Source organism: Gopherus flavomarginatus, chromosome 3 (genome assembly GCF_025201925.1).
Source record: "Gopherus flavomarginatus isolate rGopFla2 chromosome 3, rGopFla2.mat.asm, whole genome shotgun sequence".
In the NCBI taxonomy this organism is placed as follows: Eukaryota; Metazoa; Chordata; order Testudines; family Testudinidae; genus Gopherus; species Gopherus flavomarginatus.
The window spans coordinates 232,693,946-232,716,677 of NC_066619.1; the positions used below are offsets into that span (position 1 = coordinate 232,693,946).

At 42.3% G+C, this 22,732-nt stretch overlaps 1 protein-coding gene across 8 annotated transcripts in view; it reads left to right on the top strand.

Annotated features, from left to right (window-relative positions):
• The window catches only part of CLOCK (clock circadian regulator), a 134,205-nt gene that overhangs the window by 89,488 nt on the left and 21,985 nt on the right, over positions 1-22,732 (top strand). For 6 of the 8 annotated variants that reach the window (XM_050947525.1, XM_050947526.1, XM_050947524.1 and 3 more), the window contains 2 exons: positions 1,205-1,296; positions 10,455-10,544. In XM_050947525.1, coding sequence (XP_050803482.1) covers positions 1,205-1,296; positions 10,455-10,544 — 182 coding nt within the window. Of the gene's footprint in view, positions 1-1,204; positions 1,297-10,454; positions 10,545-22,732 lie in introns of those variants that run through there. The other 2 variants (XM_050947532.1, XM_050947531.1) reach the window with 2 other exon arrangements.

Below are 22,732 nucleotides of genomic sequence, written 5' to 3' on the forward strand. Positions count from 1 at the left end.
ACCACCTTTGTAACAAATTTAATCAGTCAATCAGCAAAAAATAATGCATGAATTAGAGACTTTGCCCCACAAAAGAATTGCGAGGGTTTCTCTGAAATTCACTAGAGATTATTGCTATTGATTTTAAATGGAAGGCTATCAGATACTATGGTAATGGATGACAGTAGAAAACTGTAACTTAGATGTCTCAGGCACTTAAAAGTCTGGGGTAGGCATTCTTTCTCGTTTTGTTAAAATTGAAATAAGTCAGCTTCCAGAGTAATGGATTAGTACAGTTGATAGCAGATTGGTGCATCTGAATCAGTACCAGGCTGTAAATAAGAAACTGCCTCCTTTATCAGAATTATTTTAAAAATTAACCATTTCACAAATGAAGAAACACATTTGAAATTGAAGTATGTGTTAAAATGCAATTTCGAAAATGTGATCACTAACAAATATAGTGAGAATAATACCTACCCCACTAAATGAGGAGTGGTCCCACTATTTGCTCAAATTTACAGTCTAGGGATCTGGTCAAACTCTGAGCTGCAATTAGAAGATCAGGTACATCAACAGCCAGGACAGCTTTTTATTATTTAAGTACAACCAGGAGATTGTGACCATTCTTCTCTGCTATGGCGGTCAATTGTGTCTTTATCACTTTAAGATTAGACTGCTTCAACTTAGTCTGCATGGCCTTAAAATTGACCAGAAACTGAAGCTAGTGCAGAATGCCTCAGCCTTCTTATTAAATAGAATGTCTTGCCACAAGCATATTCAGACCATGCTTGATGACCTGCACTGGCTTCCTGAGGGTTTCCAGATGAATTTTAAACTCTTTGTCTCATTTATCTGGAGAGCTCTTGTCCAGCTTACCACTACATTAACTTGAGATCAGACGGAATCACAGCACAAGGTGATTTGACTGCAGCTGTGTGAATACAAGTTTCTGCTAGCATTGCCTTCCTACTCTGTAAGACAGAATGTTGTCATGCTGTTGGATAACTTTTCCATTTTTTAATCACCCTTCCAGGAACTAACATTCTGGTGTGATGAGTGGACTGCAGAAGGGAATGGAAAAAACTGACTATTTTTTTTCCTTCTTCATATTACAGCAGACTAAAAAGCTTTCCCTCAATTCATATAATTCAGTGGTGTGAATTAATTGCTTCCAGAAGTGTGAATCATAAATGAATATTCATGTATATATTTCTGATTACAGAAATCACTGCACAGTCAGATGCCAGTGAAATTCGACAGGACTGGAAACCTACATTCCTTAGTAATGAAGAGTTCACACAGTTAATGTTGGAGGTACATTATTATTTCTATCTTTTTGAAAAGAGAGGATTCTCCTTAGCAAACCACCACTATGTGAAAACAATCTTTTAGCTTAATAGTATTCCTTTTCAAATCCATATTTTAATTGCAACACTATTTACCTGGAAATCTGCAAATAAATATCTTGACAAATGTAATTTTAACTAAATGGGCTATCATATATTGTAAATACAAAAGTGTACTGTTAAGTTTATGAAAACTGTTCCTTAAAATGGAATAAAATATTTCCAATCTCTATAATTAGAAATCATTTTTAAAAAGGCATAACTATGCATCTACACAATGATGACTAGTACCTTTGTGGCAGAGTTAGCTTATTTTTTTATGCTTAAACTAAATGCTAGTTACCAAAACTATTCAACATGCTCTCTTCTTGATTGGAAGTATGGCTATAGCTTGTGAGAAGGGTATGCATAATAAAAAATGTACTTTGTGTATCTGCATATTATCCAGCAGATTATTGAGGTTGCAAACTCAAGTGCTCAGCCGTTAGGAAATGCATTAAGGTTGCCTGTGCAACTTTAATTCAACCCCTTGTGCATATGCATTATGATACAGTCTTTACTTACATCATCACATATTACTTTTTCTCAATTAGTGCATAGAATGGGCAGGGCTCTCTTAATAAGCAGATATTCAATGTTTTAGTTTTTTCCCCATGTTGGTCAACGTGTAGCCCTCGACCTTATTTACTGCACACTATTCATATTCTGCTCTGAAGATTGAATTATTAATTTCCTCATGTGGTGCTTACCACTATAATATGAGAATGCTTCATAAGCATCAATTTTGACAGCACTCCTGCAAAGTGAGGGAGTGGTATAATCCCATTTTACAGATGGGTAACTGAGGCACAGAGAGATGACCGTCAAAATAATACCTACCTCTTGTATAGTGCTTTCTTCAATAAATCTCAAACCACATACAAAGAAGGTAAGTGTAATTACACCTATTTTACAGATGAGGAAACTGAAACACAAAGTTAGGAAGTGACTGGCCCAAGGTCACCAAGCAGGCGAGTGGTAAAGCTGGGAATAGAACCCAGTTCTCTTGAGTCCCAGTCCAGTGCTCTATTCAGTAGGCAACACTTCCTCCCCTTTAGGAAAGTTTTGTCCAACTTGGAACTTGCTAACAGATGAGCTAGAGCAAGCACTTAAAGAACTAAAAAAAATCTTGTACAGAAATTCAGAGAGCTGGGAGAAAGCCAGCAGAAAGCAAGAGAAGCACTCGTGAGCATGGCCCTGAGAGGGAGCAGAGAGACAGAGCTCCTTGGAGCACAAAGCTGGTTGCAGAGGCAGACTAGGAAATTGTAAGCAAGGAAACTGCCTGCCGTTTTTCAGTGGTGTTCCAGGGAAACAGAACTTACCTGCAATTTTGTGTTTATACAAAGACATTTCTGACTCATCATCCATTTCTCCTCATAGGGGAAACAAATATGTGAGGCCCTGAATATGGACTAACCACTTGGGCCAAGAGGGGCAATACTGGCAACAAAAGTATAAACTAATTCTGGGTTTACAATTTGTTACACATAGGAGCTGATTTTTCAGAATGCTGAGCATTGTGTGCCACTTCATATGTTGAAAGCACAGCTTCCATTGACTTCTGTTGAGACTGAGAATGCTCGACATTTATGCAAATCAGACCCCAGGATCTCAAGTTGAGTGCCCAGAAACAGTGACTACCTGTGAAAAATCTGGTTTAGGCAACTAGCCCGGTATCACTTAAGAACTTTGTGGAAGAGACAGGGATAGAATCAAGTTCTCAAAGGCATTATTTGACTGCCTTAACCATGAGACCATCCTTTGTTCAGCCCCATTGGAAGCAAGACAGTAGGTAGTAGATGTGAAATAAAGCCACAGTTTTATTCGCTTAAAATATCTGGAACTACTTGGCAATAAATTGTACAATATAGTTCATCATCATTTCCTTAAACATTACCATCTCTCTGAGGGGCAGTTGTCACCTCTCCCTCTTTCCAACCTGCTCCCTGACCCCCACCACTCTCCTTTTGTCTGAAGGTTAAGCGGGCTATAAAAGGAGGGGGGTTGGCTCCCCACTATATCAGATGTAGGAGCCTCAAACCTCATAATGGATGCTTTCTTTCCAGTCCTTTCTTAGTCCATTTTATCTGATAACTGTATCCCTTCCATGTATCTGCCTTGGATATCTGCTGCCTCCCCTTCATCTTGCATGGTCCTCTCACCTCAGCTTTCTTCCCCCTTCCACTCCTGTGGCTACCACCCACACTTCTGCCGGCACCATTGTTGCCCCCCATTGGGTGGTGGCGAAAGGCACGGGCATGGACTTGGCTGCTAAACCTACCAACAACAACGAGGCCCGCTCAAGTCAGCAAGAAGAGCCAGGGCAAGAAAAAAAGGGAAAGAGCCTTGCCTAGTTGGTTTCTTCCATCGCAGCAGCTGCTACTGGTAATGGTTCACTCTCCCTGTGCTGTCCCTTCCATCAGCTCTGGGGTTGCCTGCCCTTCAGCTCCACAGGCATATGTCCAGGTGGCCACAGACCCATCGCCATCTGCAGTGGCCCCTCCATCCACCATTGCCGCCACTGCTGCTGCTGTCTCCTCCTTCTCCAACTGTGGCACTCAGGGCCCCTGTCATAAACAGATAGTTAAGGGTTAATGTCTCTTTTACCTGTAAAGGGTTAACAAGCTCAGTGAACCTGGCTGACACCTGACCAAAGGACCAATCGGGAGACGAGATACTTTCAAATCTTGGTGGAGGGAAGTCTTTGTTTTGTGCTTTTTGTTCTGTTCTTTTTTCTCTCTTGGGATTAAGAGGAGCCAGACATGCAAACAGTTTTCTCCAATCTTTCTGAAACAGTCTATCATGTTCTAAATAGTAAATACTAGATAGGAGGCGAATTAGTTTTTATATTGGTTTTCTTGATTTGCAAATGTGTATTTTGCTGGAAGGATATTTTACCTCTGTTTGCTGTAACTTATATTTAAGCTAAGGGGGAGGGAGTCCCTCTGGTCTATGTAAAGCTGAGACTCTGTAAACATTTTTCCATCTTGATTTTACAGAGATAATTTTTACTTTTTCTTTCTTTAATTAAAAGCTTTTCTTTTCAAGAACCTGGTTGATTTTTTTATTCTTGTGTGAGACCCAAGGGGAGTGGGTCTGAACTCACCAGGGAGTGGTGGGGGGAGAGAAGGGGGAGGAAAAGGGTAATTCCTCTCTGTGTTAGGATCCAAGGAGTTTGGATCAGTCTCTCTCTCAGGGAAAGTCTGGGATGGGGAAAGAAGGGGGAAAAAGGTTAGTCCCTCTCTGTTTTAGGATCCAAGGAGTTTGGATCAGTGTATATCTCAGGGTTCCCCAGGGAAGGGTTTTGGGGGACAGAAAGTGTACCAAACACGATATTTTGGTTGGTGGCAGCATTATCAGATCTAAGCTAGGAATTAAGCTTAGAATGGACATGCAGATCCCCACTTTCTGGACGCTAAAGTTCAGAGTGGGAAAGAGACCTTGACATGGTGACACAGCTGTGGAAAGTATAGGACTCAAAAGCCAGTGAGGTTTTTTTTCTCTCTCCTTTCTAACTGCTTGGAAAACAGTATCAAAAGCCAGTAGGATTTTTTTTTTCTTTCTCTCTCTGTTAGCTGCTTGGAAGCAGGCTGAGAGAGATGGGGGTTTTAAAACTAAAGCCAGTGAATTTTTTTTTCTTCTCTCCTTTCTGGCTGAGGAAGACCGCCTGAAGGCATAAGTGTTAAGTTCTTTAACAAGGGTCTTTGTTAAACAAAGGAGGCTTAAGCTGTGAGCCAGCAAACACTAGCAAAGGGGTATTTGCAAATGAATTGTTTGTTTCCTTTCTAACTCTTCGGGCAAAGTAATAGTTAGAAGTCTCTGTTGCCAAGCAACCCTGAGGAAGCAGCTACGCAGCATTTCAGGCAGTAAGCAGCAGAGGACGCAGTCAGCACAAGGAAGCAGGAACAATGAGTTCCAAGGAACGGGCAAAACTGGATGCAGAAGAACACGCCAAAGAAGCTGCCCACAAGAAAGACATGGAAAGGAAACTAAAAGAGATAGAAATAAGAGAAAGAGAAGAACAAGCCAAAGAGGCGGCCCACAAAAGAGAGAGAGAAAGGCAACAAAAGTAGCTGGAGATAAAAGAAAAAGAGATGGAGCTCCAGAGGGAGGCCCACCAGCAGGCCATGGACTTAGCAAAGACTAAAACAGATGTTCCAGCCAACCCTAACAACCCTTCTTCAGTTATTGTTCCCCATCCCAGGAAATTTCCCACCTACAAGGCAAGTGATGACACTGAGGCCTTCTTAGAAAATTTTGAAAGGACCTGCCATGGGTACAACATCTCTGAAGACCAGTACATGATAGAGCTGAGGCCACAGCTCAGCGGACCCCTAGCAGAGGTGGCAGCTGAAATGCCTAAGGAACACATGAACAACTATAAACTTTTTCAAACCAAGGCCAGAATCAGAATGGGGTTAACCGCTGAGCATGCCCATCGGCGGTTCAGAGCCCTAAGGTGGAAACCAGATGTGTCATTCACCCGACACGCCTACAAGATTGGAAAGAATTATGATGCCTGGATATCAGGAGCAAATGTTAAATCTCTGGAGGAGCTGTCCCTCCTAAAACAACTGGAGCAGTTCTTAGAGGGTATTCCTGAGGAAATAGAAAGGTACATCCTAGATGGGAAGCCCAAAACTGTCACCGAGGCGGGGGAGATTGGAGCCAGATGGGTGGAAGTGGCAGAAAAGAAAAAATCTACTGTCAAGGGGAGTGAATATCATAGGGGGCACACAGACAATAAACCCTATTCCCAAGGGCAACCCAAGACCCCACCTCCCACCCAAGGAAACCGCAGACTCCCTATTCTCCCACCTCACCAGTCTCCAGCAACCCACCTCGGCCCTGTGACCAGTCAGCTGGGTGATGCTTTAAATGTAACGAACTGGGACATATTAAGACCAGCTGCCTCAAGAACCCCAACCGAGTGCAGTTCATTACACCACCATCACACCAAAGATCCCCAGGCCCAGGTGCCTCTCAAATACCCTCGGAGCGAAGGGAAACATTGAGAGTGGGCAGAAGGAAGGTTATCGCATGGAGAGACACGGGGGCACAAGTGTCAGCTATCCACTAATCCTTAGTGGACCCCAAATTCATCAACCCAAAGGCCCAAGTGACAATTTACCCCTTCATGTCACAAGCTGTAGACTTGCCTACAGCTGAACTGCCTGTCCAGTACAAAGGCTGGTCACGAATGTGGACTTTTGCAATCTATGACAATTATCCCATCCCCATGCTACTGGGGGAAGACTTGGCCAACCAGGTAAAGCGGGCCAAGAGGATGGGCATGGTTACACACAGCCAGGCCAGGCAAGCTTCCAGACCCATCCCTGTTCCTGAGCCGTCCACAAGGGCCCCGTCTGCATTACCAGAGACCCAGACAGAGGTGGTGGACCCGGATCCCCTGCCAACGACTGCAACAGCCACAGTGCCTCCAGTCACAGAACCGGAACTGGAAAAGCAACCAGCACCAGAACCGTTGCCAGCACTGACGCCAGCGCTTGCAAACCCATCTTCAACCCCAACGCCAGAGGGCGCCAGCGGGCCTGAACTGGCAGAAGCAGCAGACAACTATACCCAAGAGGCTCAGCCAGAGCCTGAAATACCACCTGGTGCACCAGTGGAGAGCGGTTCACCAGCAACGAAAACAATCCCATCACCTACATCGCTTCCAGAGGGACCAAGCCCAAGTCCACAGTCTAAGGAGGAACTGATGTCTCCAGCCTCAAGGGAACAGTTCCAGACTGAGCAGGAAGCAGATGACAGCCTTCAGAAAGCTTAGGCAGCGGCACGGAGCACCCCACCGCCTCTCGGCTCTTCTAACCGATCCCAGTTTGTCGTAGAACAAGGACTTTTATATAAGGAGACTCTTTCTGGTGGACACCAGGAAGACTGGCAGCCGCAAAAACAGTTGGTGGTTCCAACTAAGTACTGGGGGAAGCTCTTAAGCTTAGCCCATGATCATCCCAGTGGCCATGCTGGGGTGAACAGAACCAAAGACAGGTTGGGGAAGTCCTTCCACTGGGAGGGGATGGGCAAGGACGTTGCCAATTATGTCTGGTCTTGTGAGGTGTGCCAAAGAGTGGGAGAGCCCCAAGACCAGGTCAAGGCCCCTCTCCAGCCACTCTCCATAATTGAGGTCCCATTTCAGCGAGTAGCTGTGGATATTCTGGGTCCTTTCCCAAAAAAGACCCCCAGGGAAAAGCAGTACATACTGACTTTCGTGGACTTTGCTACCCGGTGGCCGGAAGCAGTAGCTCTAAGCAACACCAGGGCTAAAACGGTGTGCCAGGCCCTAACAGACATTTTTGCCACGGTAGGTTGGCCCTCCGACATCCTTACAGATTCAGGAACTAATTTCCTGGCAGGGACCATGAAAGATCTGTGGGAAGCTCATGGGGTGAATCACTTGGTTGCCATGCCTTACCACCATCAAACCAATGGCCTGGTGGAGAGGTTTAATGGAACTTTGGGGGCCATGATACGTAAATTCGTCAGTGAACACTCCAATGATTGGGACCTAGTGTTACAGCAGTTGCTTTTTGCCTACAGGGCTGTACCACATCCCAGCTTAGGGTTTTCACTGTTTGAACTTGTGTATGGCCACAAGGTTAAGGGGCCATTACAGTTGATGAAGCAGCAATGGGAGGGGTTTACCCCTTCTCTAGGCACTAACATTCTAGACTTTATAAGCAACCTACAAAGCACCCTCCGACACTCTTTAGCCCTTGCTAAAGAAAACCTAAAGGATACTCAGAAAGAGCAAAAGGCCTGGTATGATAGACATACCAGAGAGCGTTCCTTCAAGGTAGGAGACCAGGTTATGGTCTTGAAGGCGCAGCAGACCCATAAGATGGAAGTGTCATCCCTCTCCCTTCCCTGAATAGGAGGCACTGTGTTTGCTGTCTCCTAGCGGCCGCCTCATCCACATCGAAACCTGTGTGCGGGCATAGGCTCAGATGGTGGGAGCCCTTGGACATTGTGATGGCTTCCAAGATGTACAGGAAGGTCATCTTCTTCCGGGCAGCAGAGGTTGCTGCCCAGAAGTCAGTGCAGTTGGGCATTTTGGTGGGGGTCTCTTTGTTCCCCTCAAGCTCTTGGAAGGCCTGAGAATACAGTGATGCTTACTTCCATCCTGTCCTTCCTCCCCAATGCTACCCTCCTGCTTGCCCTCTTGTCCTTGGGGAAACTGGTCTCCCCTCTTAGTCTTCTTCCTCTGGGCGCAAGTAGCTCTTTCTCAGTCACATGCTCTTATTCCTTAGGCATGAAAGTCACCATCCAGTTACCGCTGGGAGATTGGAGGGGTCCTTTGTGGTGCCCTGTTAGGACTTCCTTTATTGCATATGTTACTCATCAGGGCAGGCTCAGTGGTTCATTTGCTGGGTTGCGGGGTACATCTGAAGGGACTGTCCCTTGGCCTAGCAAAGAGGAGTGTTAGGTGCCTCTGAATCCCAGGAGGACACCAGCTCCACCACCACCGGTAACCCTACTCATCCTGTTCCCCGTCCTCTTTCCTCTTTAACATCCAGAAATCCTGTTCAGGTGCAGAGAGTGGCTCCCCTGTTGTGCCCAGCTGAGTGGGTGGATCCCATCTCTGAAACCCACTGGGTGGGGCGTGGGTGCAGGGGTTGAGGCGATGTGAGGGAGCCAGGAAGAGGGCCCATCTCAGGGGGAGATCATCTCTTCTCCTGTTGTCCTGTCCCCCCTTGCTCCAGTTGCCGTTCTGTTACCCTGACCTACTGAGCCTGCCACGCTCAGTAACAACAGCAATGAAGTCTGGGTGCTAGTAACAGGGCAGTAAGCTCAGCAAATGCAAGTCATGGGCCCAGGACCTCTCACTTGACCCAGGGAAGGGCAGAAGGCTTCTCATATGTCAACTGGTGGAGGGAGTGTTGCTAAACTTACTTCCTCACCACCTCTATTTCTGTTCTCCTTAAGTGGTATGTTACTATGCAAGGATAACTTGAATTAATGTGCAAATTAGATACAATTAAGTTAGGTTTGAACAGAGACTGGGAATGGTTGGGCCATTACACTAATTGAATCTATTTCCCCATGTTAAGTATCCTCACACCTTCTATGGGTCATCTCAATTATCACTTCAAAAGATTTTTTTTTCTCCTGCTGATTATTGCTCATCTCAACTGATTGTCTTCTTACAGTTGGTATGGCTACTTCCACCTTTTCATGTTCTCTGTATGTATAAATATCTTCTTGCTGTATGTTCCAGTCTATGCATCCGATGAAGTGGCTTGTAGCCCCCGAAAGCTTATACTCAAATAAATTTGTTAGTCTCTAAGGTTCCACAAGTACTCCTGTTCTTTTTATGCAAGGATAAGGATTTCCACTGAAATCAGTGGGACTACTACTATTTTGGGTGGTCAGGTATTACTCCAAATAACAAGGAGGCCAGAATTGTGTTCTTAATTAGGAATGTTAAAGCTTACACAAATTTTAAACTACCACCAGTAATTAAAGCAGCCACAGGTAAGGTTTATTAAAACCCATGTCCTTCACATTTCTTAATTTTAAACAGAGGTGGTGAATATTGATTTTTTGCTGAGTTTCTTTAGGAAAGAATTGGAACGTCAAAGATTTTAATGATTGAAATCTGTCATTTCCTCCTTCTCTTTCTACCCTTCATCCTTTTTCCTCTTCCCACTCTCTGATTTTCTGTGCCTATTATTATTTTCTCCTTTCTTCAATCTCCATATTCCCGTTTAGCACTACCTTGCTTCCTTGTCATTCCATGTTCTTTTTTAAAGACTAGAATTCTAGTAGTGTAGGGGTGGGAGAAGAGGGAAACAAACCTGCCAATAGTTAGATCTATCTCCTAACCGAAATTTCGTAAATTATACATGGCTTTTTGAGAACAAAACAATATGAAAAATGATAATGGTAAAGCTGATATAGTACAAATGGTATTCAAAGGTGTTAGTGATAACACATGCTCTCATTGGTTTTAAAGTAAGTAAAATGAAGTCAATCTAGCCTTCATGCTTAAGTATAGGTTTTTTTGATTTGTCATGTGCATTGTACTGTGTTCCTTTTCATTTAACTGCCCATTATGTTTAATTTCAGGCTCTTGATGGTTTTTTTTTAGCAATCATGACAGATGGAAGTATAATATATGTGTCTGAGAGTGTAACTCCCTTACTTGAACATTTGCCAGTAAGTATGAACTGCTTCCAGTAAGATATCCGTGTTAGTCTGTGGACTAGGTTTTGCTGCAAGCACTATTAACCTCTCAAAGCACTCGGAGCACAGACAATGTATGTTCTGTCCTGAAACCTCTGTTTTTCCTCTAAAACACCTCTCTCCCTGTGTATTGATGTGTCCCCAATCTTAATCTCCTCAATTGGAAAAGTGGAATAAACACTCTCCTCAGACGCCACTGTTACTGTTAGTCCGTTACTCATCAGCTGAGACTGCTAAAGAGAAGCATGCTTGATACTCTTGAAACTACTGTCCACTGATCTTTAGTTACCCTGATCACTTCCCAAACTCGGGACTCACCAGGAGCAAATATGCTGTTGCTGCTTGATTGGGCTGACTCTTATATGTCATATTCGTACTGCATCTCATTCATCTTTATTTGTACTGCTAATCTCATTGGTATATTTACTCTCTAGTCCATGCTAGTATAGGTGTCACCTGGGAGTGTTACTCTTCTGAAACCAAAGCTAACAGTGTTTTAAAGTGAGAAAAGTGCTTATATAAAATTCATTATCAATTGCAAACCTGAGGTGGAAAAAATAGTTGTGTCAGAATGAATCTGATTTATAAATGTCTATAAAATACATCTACATTGACTAGAAGTTTCTTACCAATGGTTCTGCAAGGCAAAAAATTAATCTTTGATGTGAACGGTGTGAGAATGAGAACTTGTCTTAAAATGAGAAAAATGTAAATGGCTCAATTTTCCAGCTAACCAAAATTTATATTTCCTCAACTCCAAAATGTTCCAGAGGGACAACTTTTAAGTTCAATTTTTTTCTTGTTAAAACATATCTTCTGTGGAGATTTTGTTCATGTATTCGTGCATATAAACAGTATCAGTAATACTTTGTTGTTATCTAAGAAGAGCTCTGTGAAGCCTGAAAGCTTATACCTTCCACCAACAGAAGTTGGTCCAAGAAAAGATACCACCTCACCTACCTTGTCTCACCTCTATTTTTGTTTTTCAAGATGATTTTAAATCTTTGGTACCCCCAAGAGGCAAAAATATATACTGATATTTTAAATCAACAGTACACAATTTGATTCCAGTGCTTCACTATTTGAAATTATCAGAGCAAAGGAAAGACAGTAGGTTCCAGTCTGCTTTTACATATGTATCTGTGTTGTGTTTACAGTAACGTTTATTTCTTTTTCAAGTAGTGTCCCTGTCGGTGGTTCACGTCAAGTGCACCTGCATCCTTGATTGGAGATTTTTTGTACTTGTGCCTACTGGACCAGTTCGTGAGTCGCACACACCTTCTTGTCCCATGCCGAGGCTACATGGGGCTGTGCGGGCCCTTCTCAACTGCCTTCAGCCAGAGACAGAGTCTACTGTGTGCCTGTTCACTCTATAATTAGTTAGTTATCTTATAGTCTGTGTAGTTGGAACAGCTGTTCCTTTTATTTTCATTTCCTTTAACTAACTAAATAATTTTTTTTTAAATTATTACTATGTAGTTAGATACCAGTTAATAGCTTTCCCCTTCTAGGGGTCATTTTTTATTATATTACTCAGGAATGCCACGCTCTCCTGAGTTCAGATGGTGCCTCTCCTGCAGTGAGGTGATTACCATTCAGTGACTGACATTCCCCGTGCCTCCACTGTTTGGGAGATAACACATATCCCCAGTAAGTGCAAGATCAAATTTAAAGTCCTGATGATGAAGCAAGCTTTGTGCCCATATTTAGATTCTAGGGCGGAGGACCACCCTGTTCGCAGCCCTTCCAGTACCGCTAGTACCCTGTCCACATCAGGACCTTGGTCATTGGAGACTGCTAGAGATGTAGGCAATACCATAGCACTAAGTACATCTAAGGTACCAAAATCTTCTGTAGAGGTAGCTTTGATAACTGCCTTTAAGCAGAAGGATGTAAGGAGTAAATCTCCAAGAAAATCTTGGTCACTGTCCCATAAGTAGACTACGGAGACTTCAGGTCCCAAGGGGAGTTACATGCAAACTCCAGGTGATGCTAATACTGCAAAAGCAAAGAGGAATCTGTTGTCTAATGCAGTGTTGTTGTAGCCATATTGGTCCCAGGATCTTAGAGACAAGGTGGGTGAGGTAATATCTTTTATTGGACCGACTTCTGTTAGTGAGAAAGACAAGCTTTCAAGCTTACACAGACCTTTTCTTCAGGTCTGGGAAACTAACTCAAAGTGTCAGTGCTAAGCACAAGATTTGAACAGATTGTTTAGCATAAGTAGTTAACACTTATTTTAAGGGACCAGTCAAGGTGAAGTTGCCTGTTAACACACCTCCAGTCATAGGCAGGAAAGGTGGGGTTGTTAAAGGGTTACAGATGTTGCAATAAACCATAATCAGTATCTCTATTCAGTCCATGATTTTCAGTGAGTAGCAAAGTTATGAATTTAAGCTCCTATTCATAACTTTGATAAACACTAAAAATCGTGGTCTGAATAGACACCGGATTTATAGCTTATTGTAACAATCTGTAACCATCAAGTACCATTGATAACCTTCCTTTTGATGGTGGCAAGCTCTTTGTGGACTCAATGGATACATCTTTCCACACTTTAAAGGACTCGAGAGCCATGCTGTTATCCTTAGGGATTTATATTTCTATAATAGAAGGAGATGTAATTGGTGTCAGATGGCACAAAGAGCATACCAAGTCCTGTGTTCAACTTATCGTAGGCCATCTGACCCCCCAGCCAAGAGACCAAGGTATTATAAAAAGAAACCTCTTTCAGCTACGGCCACATCTTCTCAGCCATGTACGTCCTCCAAGCAACAGTTTTGATGGTGTGGTCAGGAGTGTCAACCATCCGACAGACAGAGGTTTATACCTGCAACCTCCTACCCCTCCCTTCTCTCAGATGTCATCTCTCCCCTTTTGGGACTGTGTAGGAGAATATAACATTAGACAAATGGGTTTTGGAAACCATAACATCTGGGGATAGCTCAGTGGTTTGAGCATTGGCCTGCTAAACCCAGGGTTGTGAGTTCAGTCCTTGAGGGAGCCACTTAGGGATCTGGGGCAAAAATCAATATTTGGCCCTGCTAGTGAAGACAGGGTGCTGGACTCGATGACCTTTTGGAGTCCCTTCCAGTTCTATGAGATAGGTATATCTCCATATATATTTTACCCATTCCTCCTCCCCATCCTTCTTCAGGAACCCTTCTTGCAATCAGTTGCTGGTGCAAGATATTACCTCCTCTGTGTTTAGGAACAATAGAACCAGGCCCTGTACTAGCACAGGGGAAGGCGATTCTATTCAAAGTACTTCCTGATCTCCAAAAAGAATGGTGCCTGGAGGCCAATTTTACATCTCATGTCTCTCAACAGATATGTAAAACAACAGAGATTCAGGATGGTGACCCTTGCAGCAATAATTCCCTTGTTATATCTAGGGGATTGGCTTACAACTCTTGACCTACAAGGTGCATATTTTCATATTGTTGTTCACCCTTCACACAAGAAAATTCTTTGTTTTCTAATCAACAGCGAGCACAATCAATACAGGATGCTCCCTTTCAGCCTATTTCTGCCTCAAGGGTATTCTCAAAGATTCTGGTGGTAGTTGCTGCCCATCTACATCATCTGGTTATAATCGTTTTCCCATATCTGAATTATCGGTGCAGATCATTTTAGGAAGTCTTGGCAGCAGTAAAGATGTGTTCTAATTTTCACAGCCTGAGACTTCAAATCAACCTTGAAAAGCCCATTTTTGACTCCAATACAGCACCTAGACTTCATAGGAGCTTCCTTGTATGCAGAGACTGGCAGTGCCTACCGCCTTTCCAGCAAATTTCTCACACTAATGACTCTCATCTCAGGGACCAGGACAAACCTCAATTAACAAGAAAAGATTGTCTTCACATGCAGGGACATATGTCAGATTGCATTTTTGTAATGCAACATGTCAGATAATATCTCTGAGGTCTACAGGAGTGGCTTTGAACAGTTTGAAGAAGTTTACAAATCAAGCAAGCACAGCCTAGGAAGATTAGGGGACTGACAGTAATGGGTTCTGCAGTCACTCATCAGTGCAGGCGTCCCATTCTTTCAGAATCCTCCTACCATAGTGATAACATTGATGCTTCACTTTTAGGTTGGGGGGCACATCTGGGACTAATAAGGTGGAAAGCAAATGGTCACTACAAGAGCAGCTTCTTCACATCAATAATTTGGAATTGAGAGCAGTCAGAAATGTTTATCTACACTGTCTGCCTCTAGTCAGATCTGTAAAGATAATGACAGACAATGTGACATGCATGTAATATATCAACCATCAGGGAGCATGTTCCCATTTCTCTGTGTCAAGGTGATAAAACTCTGGAATTGGTGTATAGCCAATCAGATAGTCATCTCAGCTTCTTGCCTCCCAGGTATACAGAACGTCATGGCAGATGACCTCAACAGATATTTCTTTCTAAATTACAAATGGGAACTGGACTCTTGAGATCTCCACACAATAGTTAGCTTCGGAATTCCCCGAGGCTGATCTGTTTGCCACGGCAGCCAACACAAAATGCATCAAGTATTTCTTCAGAGGGGGTCTCAATCCCCAATTGTTAGGGGATGCTTTTCTCATCTCATGAATGAAGGTGCTTCTTTGTGCACATTCACCAACGCCATTACAGTTAAAGTTCTCAACAAGATCGGACCAGAGTTGTACTGATTGCATCAAAGTGGCCAAGATAAAATTTGGTATTCCTGTCTAATCAGACTCATCTTATGCTCTCTGTGGTGACTTCCATTCATTCCTTATCTACTGACTCAGGATGCCAGTCAAACACTTCACCTCAGCCTTCAGATTCTGAGGCTCCAAACATGGCTCCTTGTGGTTTTCGAGAATAGTGGTATCCTGTTCGTCAGCAATACAACACATAATATTAAGTAGTAGAAGAGACTCCACAAAAAATACTTACCTTCAGAAATGGAAAAGATGTTCTCTTTGGTGTAACAGCAGTTGTCAGATTTTGCCAACTTGATCTCTTCCTAGGGTATTGGATTACCTGTTGGAATTGAAAACATCAGATCTTTCTATGAATTCCATTAGAGTACACTTAGCAGCACTTCCATTAGGTACTTAGCTTTTCACACACCCATGGGGTTTTTTCGTTCTTCACTGACTCAACCATAGCAAGATACCTAAGAGATTTGTTGAATCCCCGCAAATCAGAAATCCTACTTCTAGCTGAGACCTCAACCTAGTCCTTAATTGCCTTATGAAACATCTTTTACAGCCATGAGCTCTGTGTTATTTGTTAGATTTATCTGTGAAGACAGCCTTCCTGGTAGTCATCACTTCTGCCCCAAGGGTTTGAGAATTGGGGGGCTTTAATGGCAGACCCCTCTATTTATGGTCTCACCAGAGACAAAATGTCACTATGGGCCCATCCAATATTTTTACCTAAGGTGTCCTCAAAATTTCATATTAATCAAACCTTTCATCTCCCATTTTTTTCTCCAAAACAACATTGGACTAGTCAACAAGCTATATTCTATACACTAGATGTCACAAGGGCATTACTCTTTTATCTTGAAAGAGGACCAAACCATTTAGAAGATCTCCTAGACTATTTATATCCACTGCAGACAGAAACAAGGGTTTGGTCATTTCAAAATAGAGGTTATCAAAGTATATCTCTGGATATATTAACATCTGTTACAACCGAACTCACGTTCAGCCCCTTGAGAGTGATAGCACGTTCCACAGAAGCACCAAATATTTCTGTAGCCTTACTTAAGGATGTACCAGTTGCAATGGCAACTTGGTACTCTGTTCATGGTTTCTAATCATCATGCCTTGGTGTCTACAGCTAGATTATGTCAAAGTTAGAATCAGGACTCACAATTTGTCAGACCACTCTGTTTTATTAGTGCAGCACTCCGCCAATAACGCCCAGATAATGTGAGCACCATGCAAGGCACAAACTATCTTATTTATACAGATAAAAGGGTGAGTACTTAACAAGATAACAAAGGAAGCAGAATCTGATAAATTTACCTGGGCTAGGCATGCATATCTTATTTCCTTACTAACTATTACCTATCCTCTGTTACTGTTTCACCATTAGCACCCTTGTTTATGCCTAATGTTTCTTTTCCTGGCACCTGTATTTCAACATTTCTTATTTCTGCTTAAAGGTACATACAACATTTCTTTTATCCATTCTTATTTTTACAGTTTAATTCATTCTACTTTCATAATCCCTCCTTTTGGTCAAGCTCACGCCATGACCAAAATTTTACTGGTTCCACAAATCAATCGTTCTTTATTTCTTCATCAGTGATATTTAAAATCATCATATTAGCACTCTGGTTTGGGGCAGCTATCTGTGTGGCATGTCTTACACCATTTTGGATGCAACAGGAGATTAACTGAAGATATCCAAAAATTACTAAGATTCCAAACAGGATAGTCAGGGCTCCGTGAAACAACCAGTTTCCTATGCCAGAGAAATTGAACAGGTTACTTAGCCACTTCCATAAAGAACTTGGCTCTACATGGGGAAGATATGCGATTTGTTCCAAGTGGCTATAGCGATCTGTTACCTCATTGATATTGTATAAACATACAACATTGTTTTCCAGTGAGAGCACAGGTCCCTCCTTTGGCCGCCAGCACTATGTCCAATGCCTGATGGTTTTGGAGGGCCACCTGTCGGATCGCCCCTGTTTCTTTGGCCAGGGCTCTTAAACTTTCTCTGGTTTTATTTGCCATTATTTTAACTACTGATTGTAACCTTAAGAGCCTTTTTGCCTGGTGTATTGCTCCCCCAAGTGGGATAAAGGAACTGCCAATAGCCTCTTCCCAGGTGTCATTACTGTTCCATATTGTGTTAAATGGACAAGGTCCTCCAATGAGGTCTGGGGAACTGAATGGGTAGCGAGGACAGGAACACCAGTTTGAGAGTGGGCTGGGATGTGGCTGCAGACCTAGCATTTAGAAATATTAAGGGTCTGAGCTATCCACACTTGCTGCTGGATAAAAGAATTGTCATTGTGGACTCCCCAGACCTTAAGACACCAACAGCTGAGGAACAGGCACCACCAGAGGTGCATGTTGGAGGCAGGGCCCTTCTGGTTCTGACAACCTCAACTGAGGGAACTGCAGTCACAGTTTTATGTCCACCAAGCAGCAGGTGCTAGGCTCACTACTGCTTCCTCTTGGGCCTTGCTTTATGTAGTCGTCTGCTTCTGGCAACCCTTAGGAGAACGTAGATTGTAAGGTATTGCAGGCTGTTCCTCTACATCTTCTTCTGGAGTCACAATTGACTCTGCGTGTTCCTGAGGTGATGATTGGTTCACTGGGGGTGGTGCATTTATACACGGCGAAGCATGTATCCACTCTAAGATGCCAGACAGTTTAACAGCCGTCAGGGTAGTAAGCAGTGCCTGGTGATTCTTTGATGTTCTTTAAGTCTCTTTACTACTTCTTCCTTGACTCTGGCTATAAGAATGGCCTTCACACCTTTATATTTTCCTGATGCATACATTCCTCATTCACACAAATAGATTGAGAATACAAACAGTAGTATTTTATATCGAGCAAAAAGGCATTGCAAATTAACCCTTGCAAGTTTTGCAATTGATAACCAAGACAATTTACATTGAGACCCAGGCCTTCAGTGTTTCTCTAATTTACTTAACATAGACACAATAGAGAATCCTGTCTCTTACTACCTAAATCTTAAAACAAAGAGTTAGAGAGGGCCCAATTTGTAATGCATATGGGAAAACGGAATCTTATAGTCCCAGGCGGTCATTTCTTTCTGCTATTCAAAAAGGGTGGCTAGCAGGATGAAATCAAATTATACTTTAATTCTTATGGGACATTATAAAATCCTGCTTCTACATATCCCCCTTTTGACACTAAGATTATTAATCGCCAGTGTCACTTTTTATTTAATTCACGTAATAGAAAATACTGGGAGGTGATTTGGGCCTGTGACTTTAGCTTTGCACACATTTGTTTTATCCACCAGCACATTTTAAACATTTTAATTAAACACATACAATTTAAAACCAAAAACACAATTAGAGGTAGTAACATTAGTATGCCAGTAGTTGTGGGAGACCATCCAGAAAATATGTTATACCAGTGGTAAGCTGTTATGTTTTTCTGTAGTGGCAATTCTTAACATGTCCCCATCTGTGTGTATAATACAAATGGTCCAGTTTTTCACATTACCTTTTTACCTTTTAACAGATGATTGGTAACTGTCTGCCATTTAATGCCAAGCTTGATAGAGAACTGAGCTAAATTAGTGCTTTCAGTAAGCTGAGACTTTTTTGTTGTTGTTGTCGTGGCAAATAGTAAATGTGATTATTGGTAAACACAGTACTTACATTACATTTACATTTGTCTTCTGGTGGGTTGCTAACACTTTTTAAACACTTTTCCCCAAGAATTAACACAAACACATAGCCCATTATACAGTACTTTTGATTATCTGAAAGACAAAAATAACATTTTTCTACCCCTTTTGGGGTGGCATTGATTATTACTTAAAAGATTCCTTTCTTTTACAAATACCCTTGCTGATTGCTGGCAAAACAGAGGAATTACCACCATATTTTCTTGTGTTTTTTTTTCTATAGGCAGGCCAGGTTTTAATGGCTTCTACTTTTTAAGGGTTATGCGGAAATTATTCCACTGTTTAGTTATTAAATTCATGAGGTGGTGCACCTCAAGTTTCTCCTCTTATATAACAGACCAATTTTGTAATGTTTTTCCTGCTGTGTTAAGCTTTAAGTTTATTCACAGGTAATCGCTGAGAAGCATCATTACCATATTACTTTAAAGGATTTTTCCAAAAATCATACACACTACAAGTTGTTACAGGGGTACTTATTAACATTAAAGTTATTTTAATGTTTAATATTAACAGTAACATTAGCATCAAATCTATTAAAGGTATCTTGTTATACCATGCCTTTTATGTAGGCAATTTGTTTGCTGACCAGATATGTTCTTTATTTGCAGCTTCTTTTGTGCTGGCAGTTCTCACCTTTCTTTGTCAGTTAGGTAATTTGCATCAACACAGGCTTGGCTTTTGGATTCAAAGCCTTCAGCAGAGCTCAGAGACCCTGTCTTAACACACAGGGATCTGAAAAAGAAAACACAGCCTATTGCGGCTCTATTTGGAGCCCTGATAGGATTTTAATTTAGCAGCACGTTTCATTTGCATTTTTTTTACCCCTTTCTACAATATACACTGCACATGTCCTAGGGAAAATGCATATTCTTTCTATACTATAAGTTTTTAAAAACATTAGCCATATTAATTTTTACATAAGGTGTAACTGTTTTTCTTTTGTTCTTACAGAGTTTTCATGTACTCTTATCAAAGTGACAGTCTGATTACAAAGAGCCATTTTAAGGCTCAGTGTTTTTAACATAGCTTCTTTTTGTTTTGTGTACCTCACCTCTGCTGTTGCTTCAGAGGGTCACTGTTAATTTCTTATTCTTTCATTACAGCTCTTATCTGCTATTGGTACAAAAAAACCAAACCAACCAAACAAAAAGACTCCAGAATCTCTACCTATTCTCCTGATTTTGACTGCCCTATTGCAGCCATGACTTGGTCTTTATTTAAAAACATTTTAATTTTTATAAAGAATCAAGTTACCCCTTGGGGTTAAATGCTAAATCCCAGAGCCAAACAGCACTAATTATCTGTGTCTTGCAAAAAGGTCTGTCAGTTTTGCAACTTTGAACTAAAGAGTCAAATGAATTTTTAGTGGCATTAAAAACAAAAACAAAAACAATTTATCTTACAGCTACAAAACAGGAGTTTTACAAACCAGATGTACTGGTTTAGATTTAGAACTTTACATATTTTCACAGACAAATAGATACATACACATTTTCTTTTCCTTAACATTTTTTTTTACACTGCTTTGTCTTTATATAGCTGTATATATATTTGGATTATTTACAGGCATTCTTCTGGAAAAGGGCCCATTTTCCCTTCAGAATGGCTGCAAAGAAACCAATAATTCTCTCTCTTTAACATGGTCCTTTTTTAACATTTTCACAAAGTTTAACTGCTTAATTCTCTCCAGCATCTGTAGAGTTAACTTTTCACTCTCTTTCCTTAAATCACTTGTTTATATCCCAAAATGACACCTTTATCACCTCAGATTTCACCATTTTAAGTATTGTTCCAGGGGTTCATGCCTGCACTCACTGCTTTTCTTATTCCTGACACTATTCCCTTAGAGCTTTCAACCTGTTTTTCAGTTTATCTGTTGCTTGCCTGTTTGTCTGGGCTCAATCCTGCTTTTTCCAATGAACCTTTTGTGAGTGATATTGTGGTCATTTCACAATTTTGAAAGAAATGTTCAAGGAAAGGGACCAGGAAGGGTGGGGGCTAGTTCAGGAGCCCCCCCCACCCCCCCGCCCGACTTGCTGAATTGGTAGTGGAACACTAAAGAATCAGTTTCTGAGGCAGACAACAAAGGGGAACAGAACAAGGGGCTTTTTGTCATTTTTACAATGAGATGGGAGTGTGAAGGGGGTTGGATCAATCTGGGGTTTGGAGAACGGGGTAAAGGGGGGCGCTCAGTCTGGTGGTGGGAGAGGAGGCTTTTAATAAAGCTTTTAACTTATTATTTGAATATTTGAGAGAGGCAAGTTTTGATTTTGTCCACCTGTGATTTGCCTCTTGCCACCACTGCATGAAATGATTAACCTCTCCTTTAGCCAATTTAGTTCTAGATTGGCTGAATTTGTCCTTTAAAACGTCCACTCAGTCTTCGTTTCAAGATTTTAACAGTGGCCACTGAGTTTTGAGATCCCCCTGAGTTAACCTAGACCATTTTTCCAGAAATTTACAGGAGTCTGGGCCCTTTTTACAGGAGTCCGGACCCATCCTAAATACATAAAATGAGCCGGCGTTCATTTAGGGAACAGTCCCGACTTAGACGTCTGGTTACCAATACAGGAGGACTTCACACACCAATCACACAAGAAGGAAATTTGGGTTCGTCAGAGCGATGCCCAGTGCAACACACAAAAGGAGCCCACAGGCTACTGCCTCAATCGCCCTTGCTTTCACACCAGGGGTTTTACCCAAAGTGCAGTGCGGCTGCGATTGTGCAGATTCCACTCACTCAGACCGCGGGGACAGGAACCCCTTGGTCGGCCTATCCCCGGACGGAGACGGCACCCAGACTCAAACACTCCACAAGAAGATGGATAGACACAGACAGGACAGTCCTCAGTTCGGACAAAACACAAATAATTACCTGACCAGATTCCTGATGTCAGATCCCGGGATCCCTTCCCGACAGAATGGGAACCAACAGGTTCGATGGCGTAGACCTCACTGTGGCTGTGCACCTTTCCGCTCTAATGGAGGACCGCTCGGGCCAAATGCCCAGGTGCCGGCTGCCACGGTCGTCCTACAAAAATGGTCAGGAATCACACGGCTCCAGTGAAGACGGTTGCCATCTCGGTGTAACCTCCAATTTGTCAAAGTTAGAATCAGGACTCACAATTTGTCAGACCACTCTGTTTTATTAGCGCAGCGCTCTGCCAATAACACCCAGATAATGTGAGCACCATGCAAGGCACAAACTATCTTATTTATACAGATAAAAGGGCAGTACTTAACAAGATAACAAAGGAAGCAGAATCTGATAAGTTTACCTGGGCTAGGCATGCATATCTTATTTCCTTACTAACTATTACCGATCCTCTGTTAATGTTTCGCCATTAGCACCCTTGTTTATGCCTAATGTTTCTTTTCCTGGCACCTGTATTTCAACATTTCTTATTTCTGCTTAAAGGTACATACAACATTTCTTTAATCCATTCTTATTTTTACAATTTAATTCATTCTACTTTCACAATTAGATGCTGCTGTAGGCAATGCAGTCTCTTCTGTATTGAACTCTGCTCCAAATCTCCTGCCTCCTTAGGGGGGGATATTGCTGGAGAGTCTCCTGAAGTGTAGCTCCCATAGGAACACTACTCGGAGGAGGAGAGGTTACTCACCTTGTTCAGTAACTGCAGTTCTTCAAAGTGTGTGTCTCTATGGGTGCGCCACTGCTGCCCTCCTTCCCCTCTGCTTCAGTGGGACTTTGTAGTGTTGAAGGAACTGAGGGTGGTTCACCCGCACAGCCTCAATGTAGCCTTGGTACAGACATGAGGATCTGTG